The sequence below is a fragment of the Poecilia formosa genome, unplaced genomic scaffold, assembly GCF_000485575.1.
Source record: "Poecilia formosa unplaced genomic scaffold, Poecilia_formosa-5.1.2 Scaffold277, whole genome shotgun sequence".
In the NCBI taxonomy this organism is placed as follows: Eukaryota; Metazoa; Chordata; class Actinopteri; order Cyprinodontiformes; family Poeciliidae; genus Poecilia; species Poecilia formosa.
This window is the reverse complement of record NW_006800216.1, coordinates 621,910-639,409: the sequence shown is the minus strand read 5'-3', so window position 1 is coordinate 639,409 and position 17,500 is coordinate 621,910. Positions and strand designations below refer to the sequence as shown.

At 39.3% G+C, this 17,500-nt stretch overlaps 1 protein-coding gene across 19 annotated transcripts in view; it reads right to left on the bottom strand.

Annotated features, from left to right (window-relative positions):
• The window catches only part of nav3 (neuron navigator 3), a 264,352-nt gene that overhangs the window by 44,743 nt on the left and 202,109 nt on the right, over positions 1–17,500 (bottom strand). For all 19 annotated transcript variants that reach the window (XM_016681324.1, XM_016681323.1, XM_016681326.1 and 16 more), the window contains 2 exons: positions 11,751–11,984; positions 10,457–10,576 (listed from right to left, as the gene is read on the bottom strand). In XM_016681324.1, coding sequence (XP_016536810.1) covers positions 10,457–10,576; positions 11,751–11,984 — 354 coding nt within the window. The remainder of the gene's footprint in view (positions 1–10,456; positions 10,577–11,750; positions 11,985–17,500) is intronic.

Sequence of the window (17,500 nt, the reverse complement as noted above, 5' to 3'; positions counted from 1 at the left end):
ACACCTTGGCTTAATAATATTAATGTTGAGTTGTAGTATCTGTATGTTGTCAATAAATAGTTAGTTGTAGTGCTAGCTAAGTCAGATTTCTGCCACACTAAAACCTTCAATCTCATTGTTATAGCAGTTTGTGCTAATGCTCTTTTCAAGACTATTTCTTAAACTCATTCAGCATCAAACCGGAATTCTATACCAATAAATATTTTTCTCACTAGAAAAGGATCTACCAAAATCACTAGAACTGTTTAAAGATTTAGAAAATGGCGTTTACATGAACGCCACATGACAACTTTGAAACTGAAGTTTACTTAAAATAGCAGAAGTCTGTCCATTTCATCAGGGTGAATACACTGCTTCTGGTAAAATAAGGTTATAAAACTCTTCCCAGAACCCCACCCAGAAAACAAAAAAATTCAGTCCCATCCCTTGAAGTGAATAATTTAGTCGTTTAAAAAAAAACAAAACAAAAAAAACAAGAACTTTGTAGCTCATGGAGCAAAACAAATTGTCACATATTCAAGATAGAAAAGTCTTGGCCTATTATTTTTTGTCTCTAATAAGACGCTTGTTACCAAGGACAAGTAGACGTGCATTGTTACTGTGTGGCATCTAACTCAATTCATTTCAACCCAACTCAATTAAAGGAAAGAAAAAGGTGACCTTGGAGCAGAAAGCTGGAAACGTGTCCGTTGCCAAGCAGTGACAGACAGTAAGACGTCAGCGGAGCCGGACCAAGCTGGTCAAGACGTCCGGCTCCCTGCTGCAATGCAGTCAAATATGACAACAGTTGCTCACCAGTGTAGAGGTTTACAGAAGGCCTGACTTTCCCCAGTGGAGATTGTTCAACTCTACGACAAACTGTTGGCAAACGGGCAAATAAACGGCTCATGAGCCAGAGCCCAAACATGCACACCAGACTGTCCCCAAGTGAAGGAGTTGAGCTCACTGCAAAAATGTTTTTCAGCAAAAGTTAATCAGCATTTCTGTCCTTACAGAGAAACAAAATAAGTGATTTTACCATTTTAGTAATATAACAGTCAGGTCTGAACCCATCAAATGACTGTCAGTCAGCAGAAGGACTTGACTCACATATCAGGGATTGTCTGTTTTATAAGCTAGCAAATAGGATTTTTGGATTTGGATGTAAAAGTAAAAGACAAATGGACTGCATATTTTATTATTATTATTATTATTATTATTTTGAGACTTTCTTAGCTCTGTGTTTTATGAAAACTAAAGAAGCCTCACATGTCAGTCATATTAAGGCAGTGATGGTTTAAACTCAATCTGTTGAGTAACAAGCTGGTTGGTAAGATGTTTTTACTGAAAGCAATTAAAACATTTTATATTGTCGTTTTAAATGTTGGTGTTCATATCACTGCATATTCACTCAGCGTTATTACATCATGAGAAACTTTTGAAACTATTTTTAAGATACACGATATTACCTCGGTATTAGGTAATATCATTGAGTTTTATAATATCTAATTATGTCTGGTGGTTGGGTAAAAATGCAATTAGTGCCTTCCTTAGGTCATCTTTCTATAAGCTTAAGGTGAGTCATTTTGATACCGTCACTGTTTCACATAAAACATGGAGTCAGGCAATTAGAATGAACTAAATGTAATAAAATAGATACTGCTGTTGTGCAGGAAATGCTAATTACCCAAACTCTGCAAATGTTAACGTTAGTGATGATAAAGGCTGTCTGAATAATTCCCTCTAGCCTTGAAAGGAAGGAAAAGATAATTATTAGCATTTAAAGTGAGTCAGGCATTGGATAAATCATGTTTTTATCCTTTTTGCTTAAACGTGAATACAGCAGGTTATCGAGGCTTAGACAAACTGTGTAGGGTAGCAGAAAACGTGGCCATATGGGGCTTGTCATCACTCAGGAAAACAGACAGACAGCTCTGACCTCACTCAGCATTATTCCTCTGGCCTCGTCACCCAGGGATCCGTCCTCATGGGGTCAGGTGGGCACATCAACCACTGAACCAGTGACAAGTTCAAGTATACAAGCTGTTCTTGGAGTATGTCTCTAAGGCAAAAACTACCGACGGCATGCCGGTCGATGCTGAAGGTATTCCACATGTAAAACAGCTTTCTGACACGTTTTACCTGTTGAAACGTTTTCTAGTAAGATGGAAAACACCGTTTTATACTTTGAAATTCTTGAAAAACACTTCACATGTGGTTTCACTTGCAGAAATTATGCACATGTACAACATGCGAGTTCTTTTAACGTAACTTGATGTTCTCTAGCATCATGACAATGCTTAATGACAAAATTCACAACAGCTGTTGGATTCGACCAGTAAATCTTTGTTCAATAAAAACTCTTATTTAAGCAGTCCTCTGCATCATGTCGTTCACGTTTTGACTTGAACAGGTCAAGATGACACATAGCAGCTGATCAATAAGATCAATAAGACCTCACAATTGTGAGACAGAACTGGCCATTGAACGTAGAGGGTAACAGAACATCAAGAGGTTGGAAAAGTGAAGAGTCAGAGAGTCATCTAAGTGGACATCCTTTGGCCACATTCCACAGGGATGACCCCTTCATTGTGACCAGTGCACTGCGGAACCAGATGACGAGTGCTAGATGACACGACTACGCTAGACAAGGGATCAGTGGGCTTTAGTGCTGTTCTCTGATTGAAGCTGATTCATGCTTAGAAGAAAAGTTGGAGACTTCAAGGAGAGCGCTACGTCTCAGCCACTGCTGTCACCAGACGAGTCTTTGGTGTCAAGCGTGGGCAGCTATGGCTAGTCAATACACTGACATCGACAAGGCAATACCACCTGAATGACGCCATTAATCCAGTCATTGTGCCCCAGAATGAGCAACACAGGCCTAATTTCATCCTCATGGACAAAAGTGCTCCAACTCATCAATGTCGGATTATTAGGGAGCAACAAGTGGAGACTGGGGATCCTTGAATGGAGTAGCCTGAACTTTCTCCAGATCTCAGTCCCGCAGAAAACCCCTGGTATCAACTGAGTCGCCATGTAGAGGCTCGTAACTCTGGACTCCAGAACCTCAGTGACCTGAGGACTGCCGGTCAATAAAAGTGGGATGCCACGTCTCAACAGACAATAACTCGACTTGTGTACAGCATGAGATGACTTGTCAAGGTGAGATTGACGGTCAAGAACACTGAGACACTGGGATGTTTTTGTTGTAGCATGCCCACCTCATGTAGCATGAAGAGGAAATCACTTTTGCATGATCCCCTCAGCCCACTTTCATTGTAGGGTGAACTCCCTAACTTTTTGTGAGTATTGTAGATATTCTTGTTTGATTTCTATGTATATAGGTTACTCTTCTGAGACACGTGTTCTCATTTTCAAGAGTGACCCCATTTTACACAGAGATGCAAGACAACATGTGAAAGCAGGCTGTAGAGTCGGTACAACTCGCACAACGACTGCATGCATATTAGCCGAATATACCTAGATGTTTGAATCAGGGATTCAACCTCAAACTTGCAAAAGTTTGCAAAGTTTAGTCTGTATGCCTGAGTGCATTTGATAAAGTTCAAGACCCAGAAAAAGACAAAAGTCTGAGGAATGTGAAGACTGAAAGAGAAAACTTCAGAAAGCGTAGACAGCAGAAATGTTGAAGTGTCACACTTTCAGGTGCAATGCTGTAGGATATTTGCTTCCTGAGCAGCGCCAGTGGCAGAGATAAATGACACACCACAAACTTAGATAATGACCGGCTTTGTCAGAGATAGCGAGAACCTCTTTCCCTCCAAATCTCCTCACTGCTTACAGCAGCACTTGACAAGCAGAGCAGCTTCGCCACGACTGCCGCGGACTGACAGCCTGGATCCTGCTGCTTGGCAACATGTGCGCACATCTGCAGACACACACTCAAATGTGGACGAAGACAAGCTCTCTCTTGTTGGGAATGGACAACAAAACTGTAGAAGGCATTTCAACATGGTTGCCTCCAATCCCCCAACAGCTTCAAATCAAAAACAAAAAAACGAAGTAGTGCAGAGCCAGCTGCCACAGACCAGTCAACAGAGGCGGAGAGATGGCAGCGCACATTCATGACACTGGGACACTAAAAGCAAAGCCCCGTTACTTATTCATGTCTCTGCAGAGAAATGGGAGCCTGCTGGTGTCAAAACATTCTCCATAGGCATCTGTGCTTGACAGCACAGCCACGGGCACGTGCTCATCTATGTTGCATGGCAGAGGGATATTTTTAGAGATGAAAAGGGCTTTTAGGGGAAAAGCTGGGCTCTCCATTGTTTTCAAACTCACTAACCATCTGAGGGACCCGTACATCTCCAGATGTGCTCTTTTCAGAGCCGACATTGAGATTCTCTGTCAGATCAATCACGGTGCTTTGTATCCGTACTCAAGATTTCCAAATTTGCGGTTAAAAAATTTCACTGAAACCTACCAATGGAGTTAGAAATTCCTCCCCAACCCTAAGGAATGGAATAAAAATATTGATTTATCAATGCATTGCGGTACATTTTTCCAATTTGATATTTGTTCGGAAAACCCTGTGAATCAGTTAGGTCCCCTGGCCAATGCTTGTTTTTATAGTGTCACATATAAAACCCTTTGATGTGAAGTTTTCTTCTTCTTGAATTTATTGGTGGTTTGTAAACAGGTGTTTTGTATGTGTTGCCAACACCTACTGGTGGGGAATGTGGGTCAGAATGACAATATTATTCAAATATGCTTAAAAATTATTTATAAATTATACCAGTTCCCACAAGAAAAACTATTTACATTTACAGACACTTACATTAAATTTTAAAACAGTACTAGCATGGGTTGTATTCCTTATTGAATACAAGTATTATTGTATTATGTGAATATATAAAGTCTTAAGTAATGTACACCACCATAGTTGTTTGTAATTTGCAGGAATAATGTAAAACTAATACCAAAAATGAATAGGCATCCCAGTGAATTATTTGTATGCAACTTATTACTAAATCAATATCAAAGTATTTAAATCAATATTAAATTGTCTCAATAGCAAATCGAATTGTGTTTTCAAAATTGTATAAGGTATCTGGTTAATGAGATTTTTAAAATATTACTGTTGCATTTTTTATGGATTATGGAAAAAATTGTTACTATTGGTTATTTGATGTAATTTGATGTCTTCAAGTTTTTAGTTTCAGCACGGGATGATGAGCATGGGAGTCATTTTGATTCCTTGTATGTCTAGTACACACAAGGAAAGTCTACAATAAGGTAGACTGAAAAAAAAATCTAAATTGAATTGAGTTTCTGAACCATACCCAGCTCTACGTAGCATTCGAGAAAACATTGTGGTGGAAAAGGAAATCTAAAAACATTTACGACCCTACACCAGCTCACCTGGCATTGATGACTAAAAAAAAAAATAATAATAATCAGACTCAGACTTGTTGCACGTCCCTGTTTTTAATCAGAAAGTCATTGGTTCAATCCCCGCCTCCCCGGTCTGCTCCCTGCAGCACACTCCCCGAGCTGTTAAACTGTGACTGAATGTGTTGATTTGGGCCTTTTTCTTGGTGACATGATGAGTCATTTAGATGCGTTTCTGCTGGGATTTTGTCGGTTTGGAATAAAGCCGGCAGCGCTCAGCCTGCAAAGAGCACGGAAGCGTAACGAGCCTCCTGGGAGCTCAGTTTGTGTACACCGATCAGCTCGCGCTTTCTGCTTCCTGAAAACTCCGACTACGGTTGTGACTGAGCCTGGAGAATTGGAAAGGGAGGACAACAGGCTTGGTGCTCTTGTTACACTGGGGGCGATCCAATAAGGGCCGTCTTTCTGCGGCCCTTTAAAATTGATCGCTCAGAATAACGACCGGATTAAATTTTAATAAGCAGTTATTGGCTGTTTCATAGTTCTGATTGGTGGGAAAGCAATTTGTCCCAAACTGCATATTCTATCCTGCTTACGTCTACAGTTCTGCTGTAAGAACTACTAATTTGGTTTGTGCCGTAAACCTGCATTTGATCAGGTTTAATCAGCAACAAATTGATGTATTTAATGCATAAAATAAGCAACTTCCTATTAAACCTAATAGAAAGTGGAGAGATGTGCAAGAAATAATTCAGACTGACTAACATATTTCATCTCAAGTCATTCAAAGCAGTTAACAGTGAAGAATACATGGCTGTCAGTCTGGATTTCCTTCTGAAGAATGAAGCTAAACGCTTCTCTTGTACTTTTCTGATTGGCAGCATGCACATTTCCGGTGCTGGAAATTCTCCAAAGGTAAGGCAGTAAACAGATTGTCTGAACCCGTGACTTATCCAGTACTCATTTCCCTTCTGGGCAGGGGCTTTGGGGAAAAGCAGGCTTTGGGATAAAAGATGAAATATACTCGTGGAAGGCAGATCTTGTCCTGCGGAGGTAAAGCCAGGCTGAGGTGTGAAATCTGGTGAGCAATTGCTTCGGATATAAATTTCCCCCCTGAGCTCCGGTGTATGTCAGCGAGAAGTGACAGCTCAGCCGCTGACAATCACTCGTCACAGCGGCGCTGGGGGAAGGGTCGGGTATTTTTATCTCCGTTTATATAGTTTTCTGGGGGAAAATGGAAAGGAAGAAACAAAAGAAATCAAGGTTTCATAGTTCAAACTCTGATCCTGTGGGGAGAGTGTTGCCTCTAGGAAACCAACGGGAAGGCAGACATCAATATTGTTTTCCCTGAGGCACGGTGTGCCAAGACAGAAAAGCTGTTTTTTTGTTTTGTTTGTTTTTTGCTTTTTTAAACCAAAGGAAAGTGAAAAACTTTAGCAAAATATTCAGATATGGAGAAAGTTCACCAGATTCATTTTTATTCTCATCATACCCTGAGGTTAAAGGCAGACAGGAAGATCACTTCAAGACTGACAAGTATTCAGTTTCAGAGTGTTTTGATGAGTCATACATAACTGCCTCCAAGGAAAAATGACTCAACTGATCATTGTGGAGAGAAAAATATATTTTGTTTTTACCAAAAACCTTGGCTGAATGAACACAAACTGTACCAGGACAGAGTGCACACAGAAAGTGAGAGAGAGAGCTGTTCAATGATTAAAAATACTAAGAAATGTCAATGTTAGCATTACAGCTAAATAAATACAGAGATCTAACCACACAACCAGACAATCATAGGAAATAAGGTCATAAGGTTCTTATCCTTTTCTCCCTGAACACTCTGAACAGTTAGGCAGACGTTACTTGCAGGTGCTGGCTGTTAATTCATAGCCTCTCATATGCTGTAAAACTGTCAATACGCACATTTCAGATTCCACATGCCTATGTGCACAAACACATGCTACAATATATTGTTATAGAACGACACCACAGCTTTCACATCAAAATAAATACTGTCTTGGTGGCAAGACAGCTAGTTCAGGCTAACGTGACAAAATGCTAATTCATTGCTTAGAGTTAGCATCATTGCTTATAAGAGACTTAAGCAAATAAAGATAAACTAAACCTATATGCTCATCATGTATTAAGCATTTATTTCCTATGCTTGTATTTATAGTAACTGTAGGCAGAAGAAAAGCTTTAGCCACTCAACTTCTTGCGGCCAGCTAACTCACTCTTTGGTTACCTAGCAACAACCTGTTGACAAACTTGCACAGCAGCAGTTTCAAGTCGAAACATCATATTCGCTTAAAATAATAAAAAAACCACCAGTTTGGCAGTATTTCAGACAACTAAAACAAAAACTAATCATTACTGATATCGACTGATATGAATAGCTTATATCGTGATATGTTATTCAGCCATATCATCCAGCCCTTTCTCTAACTGCATTAAATTCTTCTATACCCTTTGAGTTTACATTAGCTTTTATCATTTTTTTAAGTTCTGTGTTATTTCTCTTCAATAATTATTAAACTAGTTAATTTTTTTTCCACGTCACAGATGTAGTGGTTGCATAACGGAGTTTAAATCTATAGCCTACGTACAGCATCTGGTTTTACAATCAAGGTCACACAGGTAATCAATACCAAAAAATAACAAATTCTAATGTACAACCTTGCAAAAAAGCAAATGATACACGTACAACTGCAAGCCGCAGCAACAGGATATAATGGTTTGGCAAACATGAAGACGCAGGCATCAATCACCAGTCGCTTTTAATTACATCATCAATCCGCTTCCACATCGTGTTCACTGAATAATACAGCTTGACATCCATTGTCCAGGAAATCCTGCAACATGTCGTCAGGTTTGCTGAAGTGTTCAAACAGAGCTGCTCTAATTGAAAGCAGAAAGAAGAAAAGACGTCAAAAACTTGACACACGTCTGATTGTATTTTTTTTTGTCTTTTCCGCCTCATGCTGTTCTGGCCGTTGCTGAAATCTCAGTACAAGTAAAAGCCGGAGAATGTCACCGCATCGGTCGACTTCTTCCAACCTCTCTTAATGTCAGTCCTTACAATTTTTTTTTTGACAGGTTTAAATCAGCATCACACCTGCTCAACAAGCTGGAGGCAGGAGGTTTTGCAGCTCCAATAACCAAATTGCACTTTGTCATGTCTGCCTTGCATTTCAAATTTATAGGGAAACTAAGTTTAGAATGCTCCAACAATGCCTTTACTCCCTGGGTTTAACTTATGAAACCCAAACTGAAACTGTTGCTCTTCGTTTTGTGGCACGATGGAAGAAAAATTAGAGTGGAAATAGAACACCAACTTTTTCTGCACAGCAACCATGTCTTTAGTTAAGAGACGTGGTTCAGCTGGAGACTTTATGGCCTGCTGATTCCCCGACTCAGGCCACATAAAGCCAGAACGCCAGTCGGCTGATTTATAGCAAAAACAAACTCCAAATGTAGATCACTTTGTTCTGGGATGAAACAAAAACAGATGCTAATAATACTATGTAGTGCAAAACCTCATAACACCCTAAATTACATGCAGTTTTATCACGCTGTAATATAATTGTTTGTGCAACTGGGGCCAAAGTTGTAAAGTTGAAAATACCCACGGGCCACAACGAATATTTTTATCACTTAAAACCATACACACACACACAAAAAGACTGTGTGTGACGTATTTGGTTTCTGCTCAACAATAAAATAAAAAAATAAAAAAATGTTGGCAGATTTTTTTTATTTTTATTTTTTTAAGAAAACTAAAGATCTGACACATAAAAACGTGTTTTCTGTTTCAGTTTGGAAACATTTAGCTACATTTAATAAATTCTCCTTTTGTGTAAAGTCACTAGATGTTTATAATGGTATGAACAATGGAGTTAAAGTAGAACCAAACAATGTGCATGTAATTCACATTTTTGGTTTTAAAAAGGACTTACTCAACAGTAAAATAAAAATGCTTCTGCATCAACTCTAAATTTGTACTGTTGTAAAATCATAGTCACAGGCCACATAAACTCACTCCAAGTGTACCAAATAGCCCATAAGTCACACTTTGACACTCGTGATATAAAATCACAAGTCTGTCTAGAGAGTTGGTAATAGCATAAACTAAGTCCTTAAAATGTCAAAATAAAACTCCAGAGCCTGCTATATTCACAATTATATGCCACCACTAAAGATTTTTTTTACACAAGTGTTGCTCAAATGTCGCAGCAAAGACCCAACAATACAGTTTTCCAATCTCATGCTCAACTATGCAGACACTTTGTCTGTGCTGATGAAGGTTCATTGGCATATCTGAGTTTTAAAACACCAGTTGATCCTTGTGTATATTAAAACAAGATACTGTAATCAAAAAAGTAGAAACAAAGCTGATGTTTTCACACCTTAATTTCTTCATGTTTAGAGATATGCAAAACATTTTGTGATACGGTAACATACATGGCAGCACAGGAACCAGAATGACAGCGGTTTAAGTTTCCTCTTGCTTCCCATGTCCTTATACCATTACAAACCTCCGTCTTCAGTAAGCTCATGCTTTCTGAATCCTCAATTTTTCCAAAATACTGTCCAGAAAACAGACAGCATACACTTAATAGTAAGAGACATAAAGCACATAGGCAACAGAAGGATAACAGTAAGTAGGCGACTCATTCACTGAATACAATAAAGCAAAATGTGATGTTTTACATTCCAGTCTTAACATTAATAATTTAACAGTACAGTAAGTAGAGTCACTTGATATGACAAAAACGCTCACAGATCTCTCTCCAAACATCGAAGGCTCGAAGACTCATTAGTTTGATCAGCTCACTTTTACTACATTTTATATTTTTATTTTATTTTTATGCATCAGCATCATTAACAGTACATCACAGTGCACTCTGTAGTGTTTGCTCTTAAACTTGTTCTGCTGATTGAATCTGATAATGAAAAGCAACCAGAAAAGCTAATGAAGAAACATGTTAGGGACACAATGTTAATACACATTGCCATGATTGAAAGGACTTTTTTTTGCCTCCTCCTGTGCTTGGGTTATTCTCTTGCGCATCATCTCGGCACAGACACCAGCAGCCACAGCAACACTGATCGATTCTGTCCTCACCTGTCAATGTCGCCCTGCATCTCTTTGCTCCCTCTCTGGGCAATCTCCCGAGGAGAAGCCACATCCGAGGATCGGCCTGCCGTCCGTCCGTACAGGTGGAGCCCACTGTCGGTTAGGTATCTGCGAATGGTCAATTCTTTAGTAATTGAAATATTAAAACCAAAACAATGGCTCGAGCCGTTCTATATCGTGTTTTATCAAGCTATAGAATGATGTGTTTTATCCATTCAAAATTAGTTTTGATGTGTGTTTGGGTTCATTGTTCTGTTGGAAAACCCAAATGTGTTAAGTTTTTAAAATGGAAAGCCTCAACTTGACTTCTTCAAGCATACTTTTAAAGATTGAGGTCAGTGAGTCTTTCTTCAGAAGGTGGTTGGATTGTCCATGTGTGGAAATGCATTTTATTTGTGGAGCCAGAAGGCATCAAAGCTTGTAAGGTGCTTCATTAATGATGGGCTCCATCTTTTAGTCAAATGTGATGTAAGACCTGCTTTACAAGATAGTTGCATGGTATTCCAGTGATTTCCAGTTCCATGCAGGGTGAGGTTTTGCTGAATTTTGGGTTAGCACCTGCCAAAGAATCTCTCTTAATCATAAAGACGACGACTTGGGGTCAGAAGTTTGAAACTTGGACAAAACCATTTGATCAAATGTTCCAGCCATGTGGAAGTGAGTAAATGTGGGATCGGAATAGGTTTCACGCATCTCTTGACTTTTTTTTTTTTACATAGTAATCAATGAAGGCCACTAGCTGGGGAGGCACTATAATGCTTTTAGCAAAACTTGTCCCTTTTCTTATTGAGGTAATTTGTCAGCCAGCAACGTTTGCGGAAATGCATCATCTGAATATTCCCGTTGAAGGCTTGAAGAACCAAAGACAGCCTTGGTGGATGACAGCAGCCTATTTGTATTGATGCAGAGAGAAAGAAAAGTGAGGCCTTGGGTTGCCGTTTAAATAGCCAGCTAAACATGAATGAATTTCTGAGTTCTGTTTGGACAAAGGCAATATGAAAACGGCTGAATGAAAATGAGTCATGTCACTTGTCAAAAAGACCTTGAGAGCAGTGTTAAACTACTCAACTACGTAGAGATTCTGCCGCAGTGACAGAGATCCCCCTCCCCCCGCTCCCAAATATCTGTAGCCTCTTTCTATTCTCTTTCTTTTTCATCCAAGTGTCCGTTACATTTCAAATGAACCCAAAGCAATTTCTAATAAAGTTTTATAAGTCATTGCATAAGAAGAAACAAAAAGAATGTTAAAAATTCACGATTTTTCCATAAATGATTAACACACCTGGAGGGGTCTGAGTGGCCGCTGTATCGGCCCGTGCTGGGGGCGGCGCCCGCTGTGCTGGACCTGGGCGCAGGATATCCGCTGGGCATGGAGGGGGCTTCGCCTGCCTGGAGACGTGGGGTTTGAGACTGGCCAAGACGCCAGGCCATGGGGGAGGAGCGAGCAGCGAGGGCGGGGAGACTCCGCCCGTTCACCTCGGTCGTCACTGTGGCGTCGAAGGTTGTTTCTAACGTACTGCGCAAAGAGAAGGGTAAAAAAATAAAATATAAACTTATTGCAGCAAAGTAACAGAACATGTAACTGATTCATCAACTAATACTTAAACACTGACGTGTTAAGGGCTGATCAAATGTTCAACAGCAGAGTCTCAGTTGCTTTTAGTGCCATTAGGGGGTATATCAGGCAACCACAATACAATATTCTTTTTCTTTCACTTTTAAAATTCACGGAGAAATTGATAATTAAAGCACCTTATTATAGAAAACACACAATGGCTTAAATGCATAAACACAAACTCCCCGTCCAATTTGACTGAGCTTGAGCTTTTTCACAAAGAAAAGCTGGCAAGAAATTCAGTCCCTATTGAAAAACTGGCAAACGTATCTCTAAAGACTTATGATTTAAATTAAAACATTTACTGAGATCTACAATTTGCATAAACAGGCTCCAAACAAAGATGAATTATTGCAAGTGTACAGGGAAAGCTATTTATTCCCCATGTAGCCTCTTTTCACTGATGGCAAACGTTGCCAGTTGTGGTACCTTGTTGGAGCGCTCTCTGCTGGAAACAATGGTGCACTGCATGCTTTTAATAAAATAATCCAGAGATGCACTGATTTGAATCTTCGGGAAAGATCTTCTATTTTTCTAATCAAATCACAAGGATTATTGCAAATCTGTTGTGTTAGATGAAAACATATTCCTATAGAAACAGGATTGTGGTTTTGACTCATTTCCAGCAAGAAACCACCTAAAAAAGACTGAGTCCAGAAACACTCTCTCAGTGACTTAGCATTTCCTGCAGTATTTCATATCTTAATTGTTGGATGATTTGTCTTTTGAGTGGGAGGAAAAGCCTATTTGAAATCCTGTTTCAGTAGACTGGTCGTCATTATGTGGCAAAAACGAATGCCATCTTAACGCAGTGTCTCAAAGACAGCAGGGAGAGGTGTGAGAACAGCTCTGTGTGTGCGTGAGTGTGTGTGTGTGTTGGCGAGAAAGGAGAGAACACTGCACCACACACTCTAAAGCCAAGTGCCAACATGAGAAGGGCAGCAATGCCAGCCATGTTCATGACTAATCTCTAACAACACCCTCTGAGGCTGCTGCACACACAATGACACAGGCAATCAATTCCAGGCAATTGCAGACTTTCAGCAATCAATTAGCCACCATCTAAATCAGAATCACTTAGCTGTTGATAATGCAGGTTGCTAAATCAGCTTATCCGTATCTGAGACAGCAGCAGCAGAGAGAATGATCAGAATGATAAACGGAGCGACAGAAAGCAAAAAGAAACAGTACCTGGTCTTCTGAGGAAAGTTTCCTTGAAATGACAGTGAAGATTATGGCTTTTTTTTTGTTTTTGTTTAAATTACGCAAAACTGGGCTCTCATAAATAAAACCTAAGTTAACGAATATCTAATTGTATTTAAAATGTGTTTCACGTTGAATTCATGGTCCTAATTGAACCTGTGGGTTAAAAAAATGTCAAATTTTCAAAATTGGCAAATACTTCACCATCCACAGAAAGATCTAAATATACTTCAAATGTCTTTTTATGAATTAGAAAGTGTTAATTTATACGCAACCAACCAATTATTAAAAGCATAAATGCTTCTAAATTCTGAGTAACTAAAATTCAGTAGAGGGACTAATCATTTTAAATGAAAAAAATTGTTTTATGAAAGCCAAAGCAAATAGGGATGTATGGATTGCGGTGTACCTGAAGATACACAATAAAGGGATTGATTACAGCTGCAGCATGGAGCACACGCACAGGATGTGCTGCTGTGGTTTGGTTGTTGACTGGCTTTGACGGGTTCCAGCTAACCTGCGCTGGTCCAGACAACAAACGGGTGTGGTCTGCTGTGCAGCTCCAGCCCTCGTGCAGTTGTGTTCATAAAAGTCGAAACCAAACACCATAAAGCATTTAAGAATACTTAAATCCTTTGGTCAGTGCAACTGTTGGTTACTATGGAGACTGAATGCAATGACGTGGACAGAAATCGCTAACCAAGAGGTCACTGATTTCACAGGTAACCTCCAGTGATGGTTTGGTGTCAAGAGATTTGACCAAGTGCTGCTTCCCTCCTGAGGGCTGTTCTCACATCTGAAGGAAGTCTTACCTTCCTCAACATCCTCTGGAGAAGAAAAACTCAATTTCACTTTATTGCATATTCTGATATATTTATCAAATGACTAGACTTCTAGTAAAATATAATTACATAACCTTAGCCCGCTCTAAATCAAAACCACATTTTCCAGAGAGCTGGCACCTTTCCTTTCCATCTCTGCTTCACTCAGGCATTGGGTGTCACACACAACTATAAGTAAAAAAGATAAACCTCAGTGGGGATTATTTTGTGCTTTGCCATGAGCTCAGTTGGAGAAGAATGCCTGTTGACAGCAGGGGGAAGTGTATTGCTGAGCAATTCTAAATATAAATACACCGTCTCCTACCGCTGCTAATGAACGCTCGATATACCAGTCAGTTCTTGGATGGGTTAATTCAATTCATGGGCACTGTTTGAAGATTCTATCTCCAGAGCAATTTGTCACATGTATTGAGCTATTGCTATGTTCAATATTAGTCACAGTGGCAGCTCTAAACTCCAAATATATATTGGCGAAACATTCAGTACAATATTCCGCTCTGTAGGGAGCATAGAAACATCAGGTTCGACCTTTTTACCTGAACTGACGGTTGTTAACCAGGTCACTTCAAAATGTTCTTAAATCCAGCCAAGATGGTGAGTCATTCCTTATACTTAACATCCTGCCGTCTCCAAAATATGAACGTTTTAATGGCCTCGACAGTTGAGTTCAAGACGAACTTTTACTGAATGCCTGTCAATATTCGTTTAACACCTTTTTAATGAAAATGTCTAATACGTTAAAAGATTCAGATCCATTGGTTGCATGTTCAAATATGAATTGTGTTAAATCATGTCTAAATGAGTTCTGGTTTTTAAGAGATTTAGAGACTGACTGCTTTTTGATTAATTACAAGACTGACTTGTTTATGAACTTTAGTACTTTACGATAGCTTAATTGTGCAATATAACCGAGTCGGACCTTCTCAGGTTTTAGAGCCTCTACGGTCAGTTTCCCATACATGCACACATGCAGGTGTCAGAACAGTCAAGTCACTTTCCATCTACCATTACAGACTGAAAACTCATCTTCTCCAGAGGTGGCTCCAATTGCCTTCATCACGTTGAATCATACCACTTTACTTCTCAGAATGGCAATTCTGACGAGAACATTGTGAAACGTTGAGAAGTGCCTCCGACTCTGACCCACTATTACCACCGGGCGCATGTCATTTGGTAGTTTCAGGGCCACAGTGATTGTAGATTGCTTTGTGTGGCGGATAATACTCTGTAAAAATTTCATACATGTACTCGACCTACACAAACAGCCATCTCGTCAATCCCAGAGCCGTGTGTCTGCTCCCCTGGTGTAAACACAAAGCAAACCCGACCCAGTAAAGCTATTATGTTCAGAGTGTCCTGCAGCGGCTGCTGAACCCTCGAAGGAGTAGGGACATGGATAGCTTTTGTTGTTGTGCTGGGTTCACTGTCATGGAACAGTCCATCTTCAGTCACTTCTTCCTCCCCATGTCGATCAGCAACATTTTTTATTGTCTGAATGACACTTTGTTAATGGGCTGAAATACCGGTCATAAGAAAAGTAAAGATGGTTGAGTGGATTTTCTTGTTGCAAAATATATGCGATTTTGAATTAACCCTTTAAAACATAATGCAAGAGAGGTTAGATTATTGGATGCTTTTGATAAAAATGCTTATCTAAATAAAGATAGTTTATCCCGTGGCTAGTACTTGCCACCTGCAGCACTTAGATTATCCACCAGAGTGCATAGGATGTGTGTAGCCTTCAATACAGCGAGTCTTTGAGGGCGGCACTAGTTTAGTTAACTAAGGCCTCAAAAATGACACATCTTAAATCCCATTTTTAAGTGGTTAGCTTCTAGGTAAACTACAACTACTATTGATTCATCATTTTATTTGTTAGCTTAACCAAATGATTTCCAAAATTATGGAAAAATTAGCTATTTTTAAAAGTGAAGGACATTGCCTTATCCTACATTTCTTGTGAATTCAAGATTAAAAACGTATTTAAAAAAATATCCCACTAGAACCACACACCAAACCACAGCACATATAAAAACAACACTGGAAAAAAATAAAGTTGGATAAATAATCTTAGAGCTGACTGGTTTTTTCACCTTCCACTCCACATAATCTCAAGATGACTGTAGTGGTTTTAATCAATCACAAATCAAAACCAAAGCGTTTCCTTTTATTCTCCTTGGACTTAGTCAAGGAAGGAGGCTTTCTCTAACAACACTTGGTGCTAACCTGGTCACGTCGCTGTGAGCAAACATTTCTGCAGCCCACATGCAGAACCTCTTAGCTGCAGGGCTAGAGGCCACTCCGCACAGGAGGATTTCATATGCCATCTTTAGCTGCTGCTCTGCTAACCAAGCAGCCATGTGTGAGGTCATCGCCTTGTTGCCGTGATACGCCACACTGAGGCTCCGTTGTTGTGTCTGTTGTATGCTCATGGGACTTTAAAAGTATAAGAGGGCTGTATTAATATAAGCTTGCTTTATTTTGGTGAACATCACTGATGTTACACACACCAGGTCCTGCAGCACCGAACAGGATGTAAAAATATACATGGATGGTTGATCAACGGATGGCTGTGTGGATGACTGGATGGACGGACGAACGGCTGGTCGGATGGTTCAATGATTACTACATAGTCATGATAATTTATGTTTCTCTCATTAATTCAGTGTCTTTGCTAGAGTTGGGTAGTAATTTACATGTGTAACCTTTGGAAAAAAATACCTTTAACTGTGCTGTACATTTTACTTTTACTTCAGTAATTTCATTATGAAGTATTGTTACTTTTACTTGAGTAAAATTTCTGGATACTCTACCCACTGTGAATAAAGTCACTGAACGAAAAACAATCTTGGTTAGACTAAATATTCACCAGACACACATCTGCAACTTTTGTTAACGTTTCATAAGTATATTGAAATAAACTGATGTGAAACAGTTTGGTTTCACTATAATTTTGCTGTTTTGTAATCATGTTATTCATATGAATTATTTTTATTTTGGTCTTTAAAATACCAAAATTTCTACCTAATTTTGCATTTTGGTGGTGATGTAATTTTTAAATATTAAATGATTGAGCATCTGGTTTGATCAGTTAACCCAGTACTTCAGCAGCCTTTATACCAAATACTTTTTGGTATAAAATATTTGGTACTTTATATCAAAAAGTATAAAGCACAGCTACTTTTTACTTTTACTTCAGTAAAAATATCCAGAAGTACTGCTACTCTTACGCGAGTACAGTTTTAGGGTACTCTACATACCTCTGGACTTTACATAAAGCCAGAGGTGAGTAAAAGATATTAATGTAAAGATATATTCATAACTTTACATTAATATCTTGATAGGCTTTGTCCTTTTCATACTTTGTCCTCT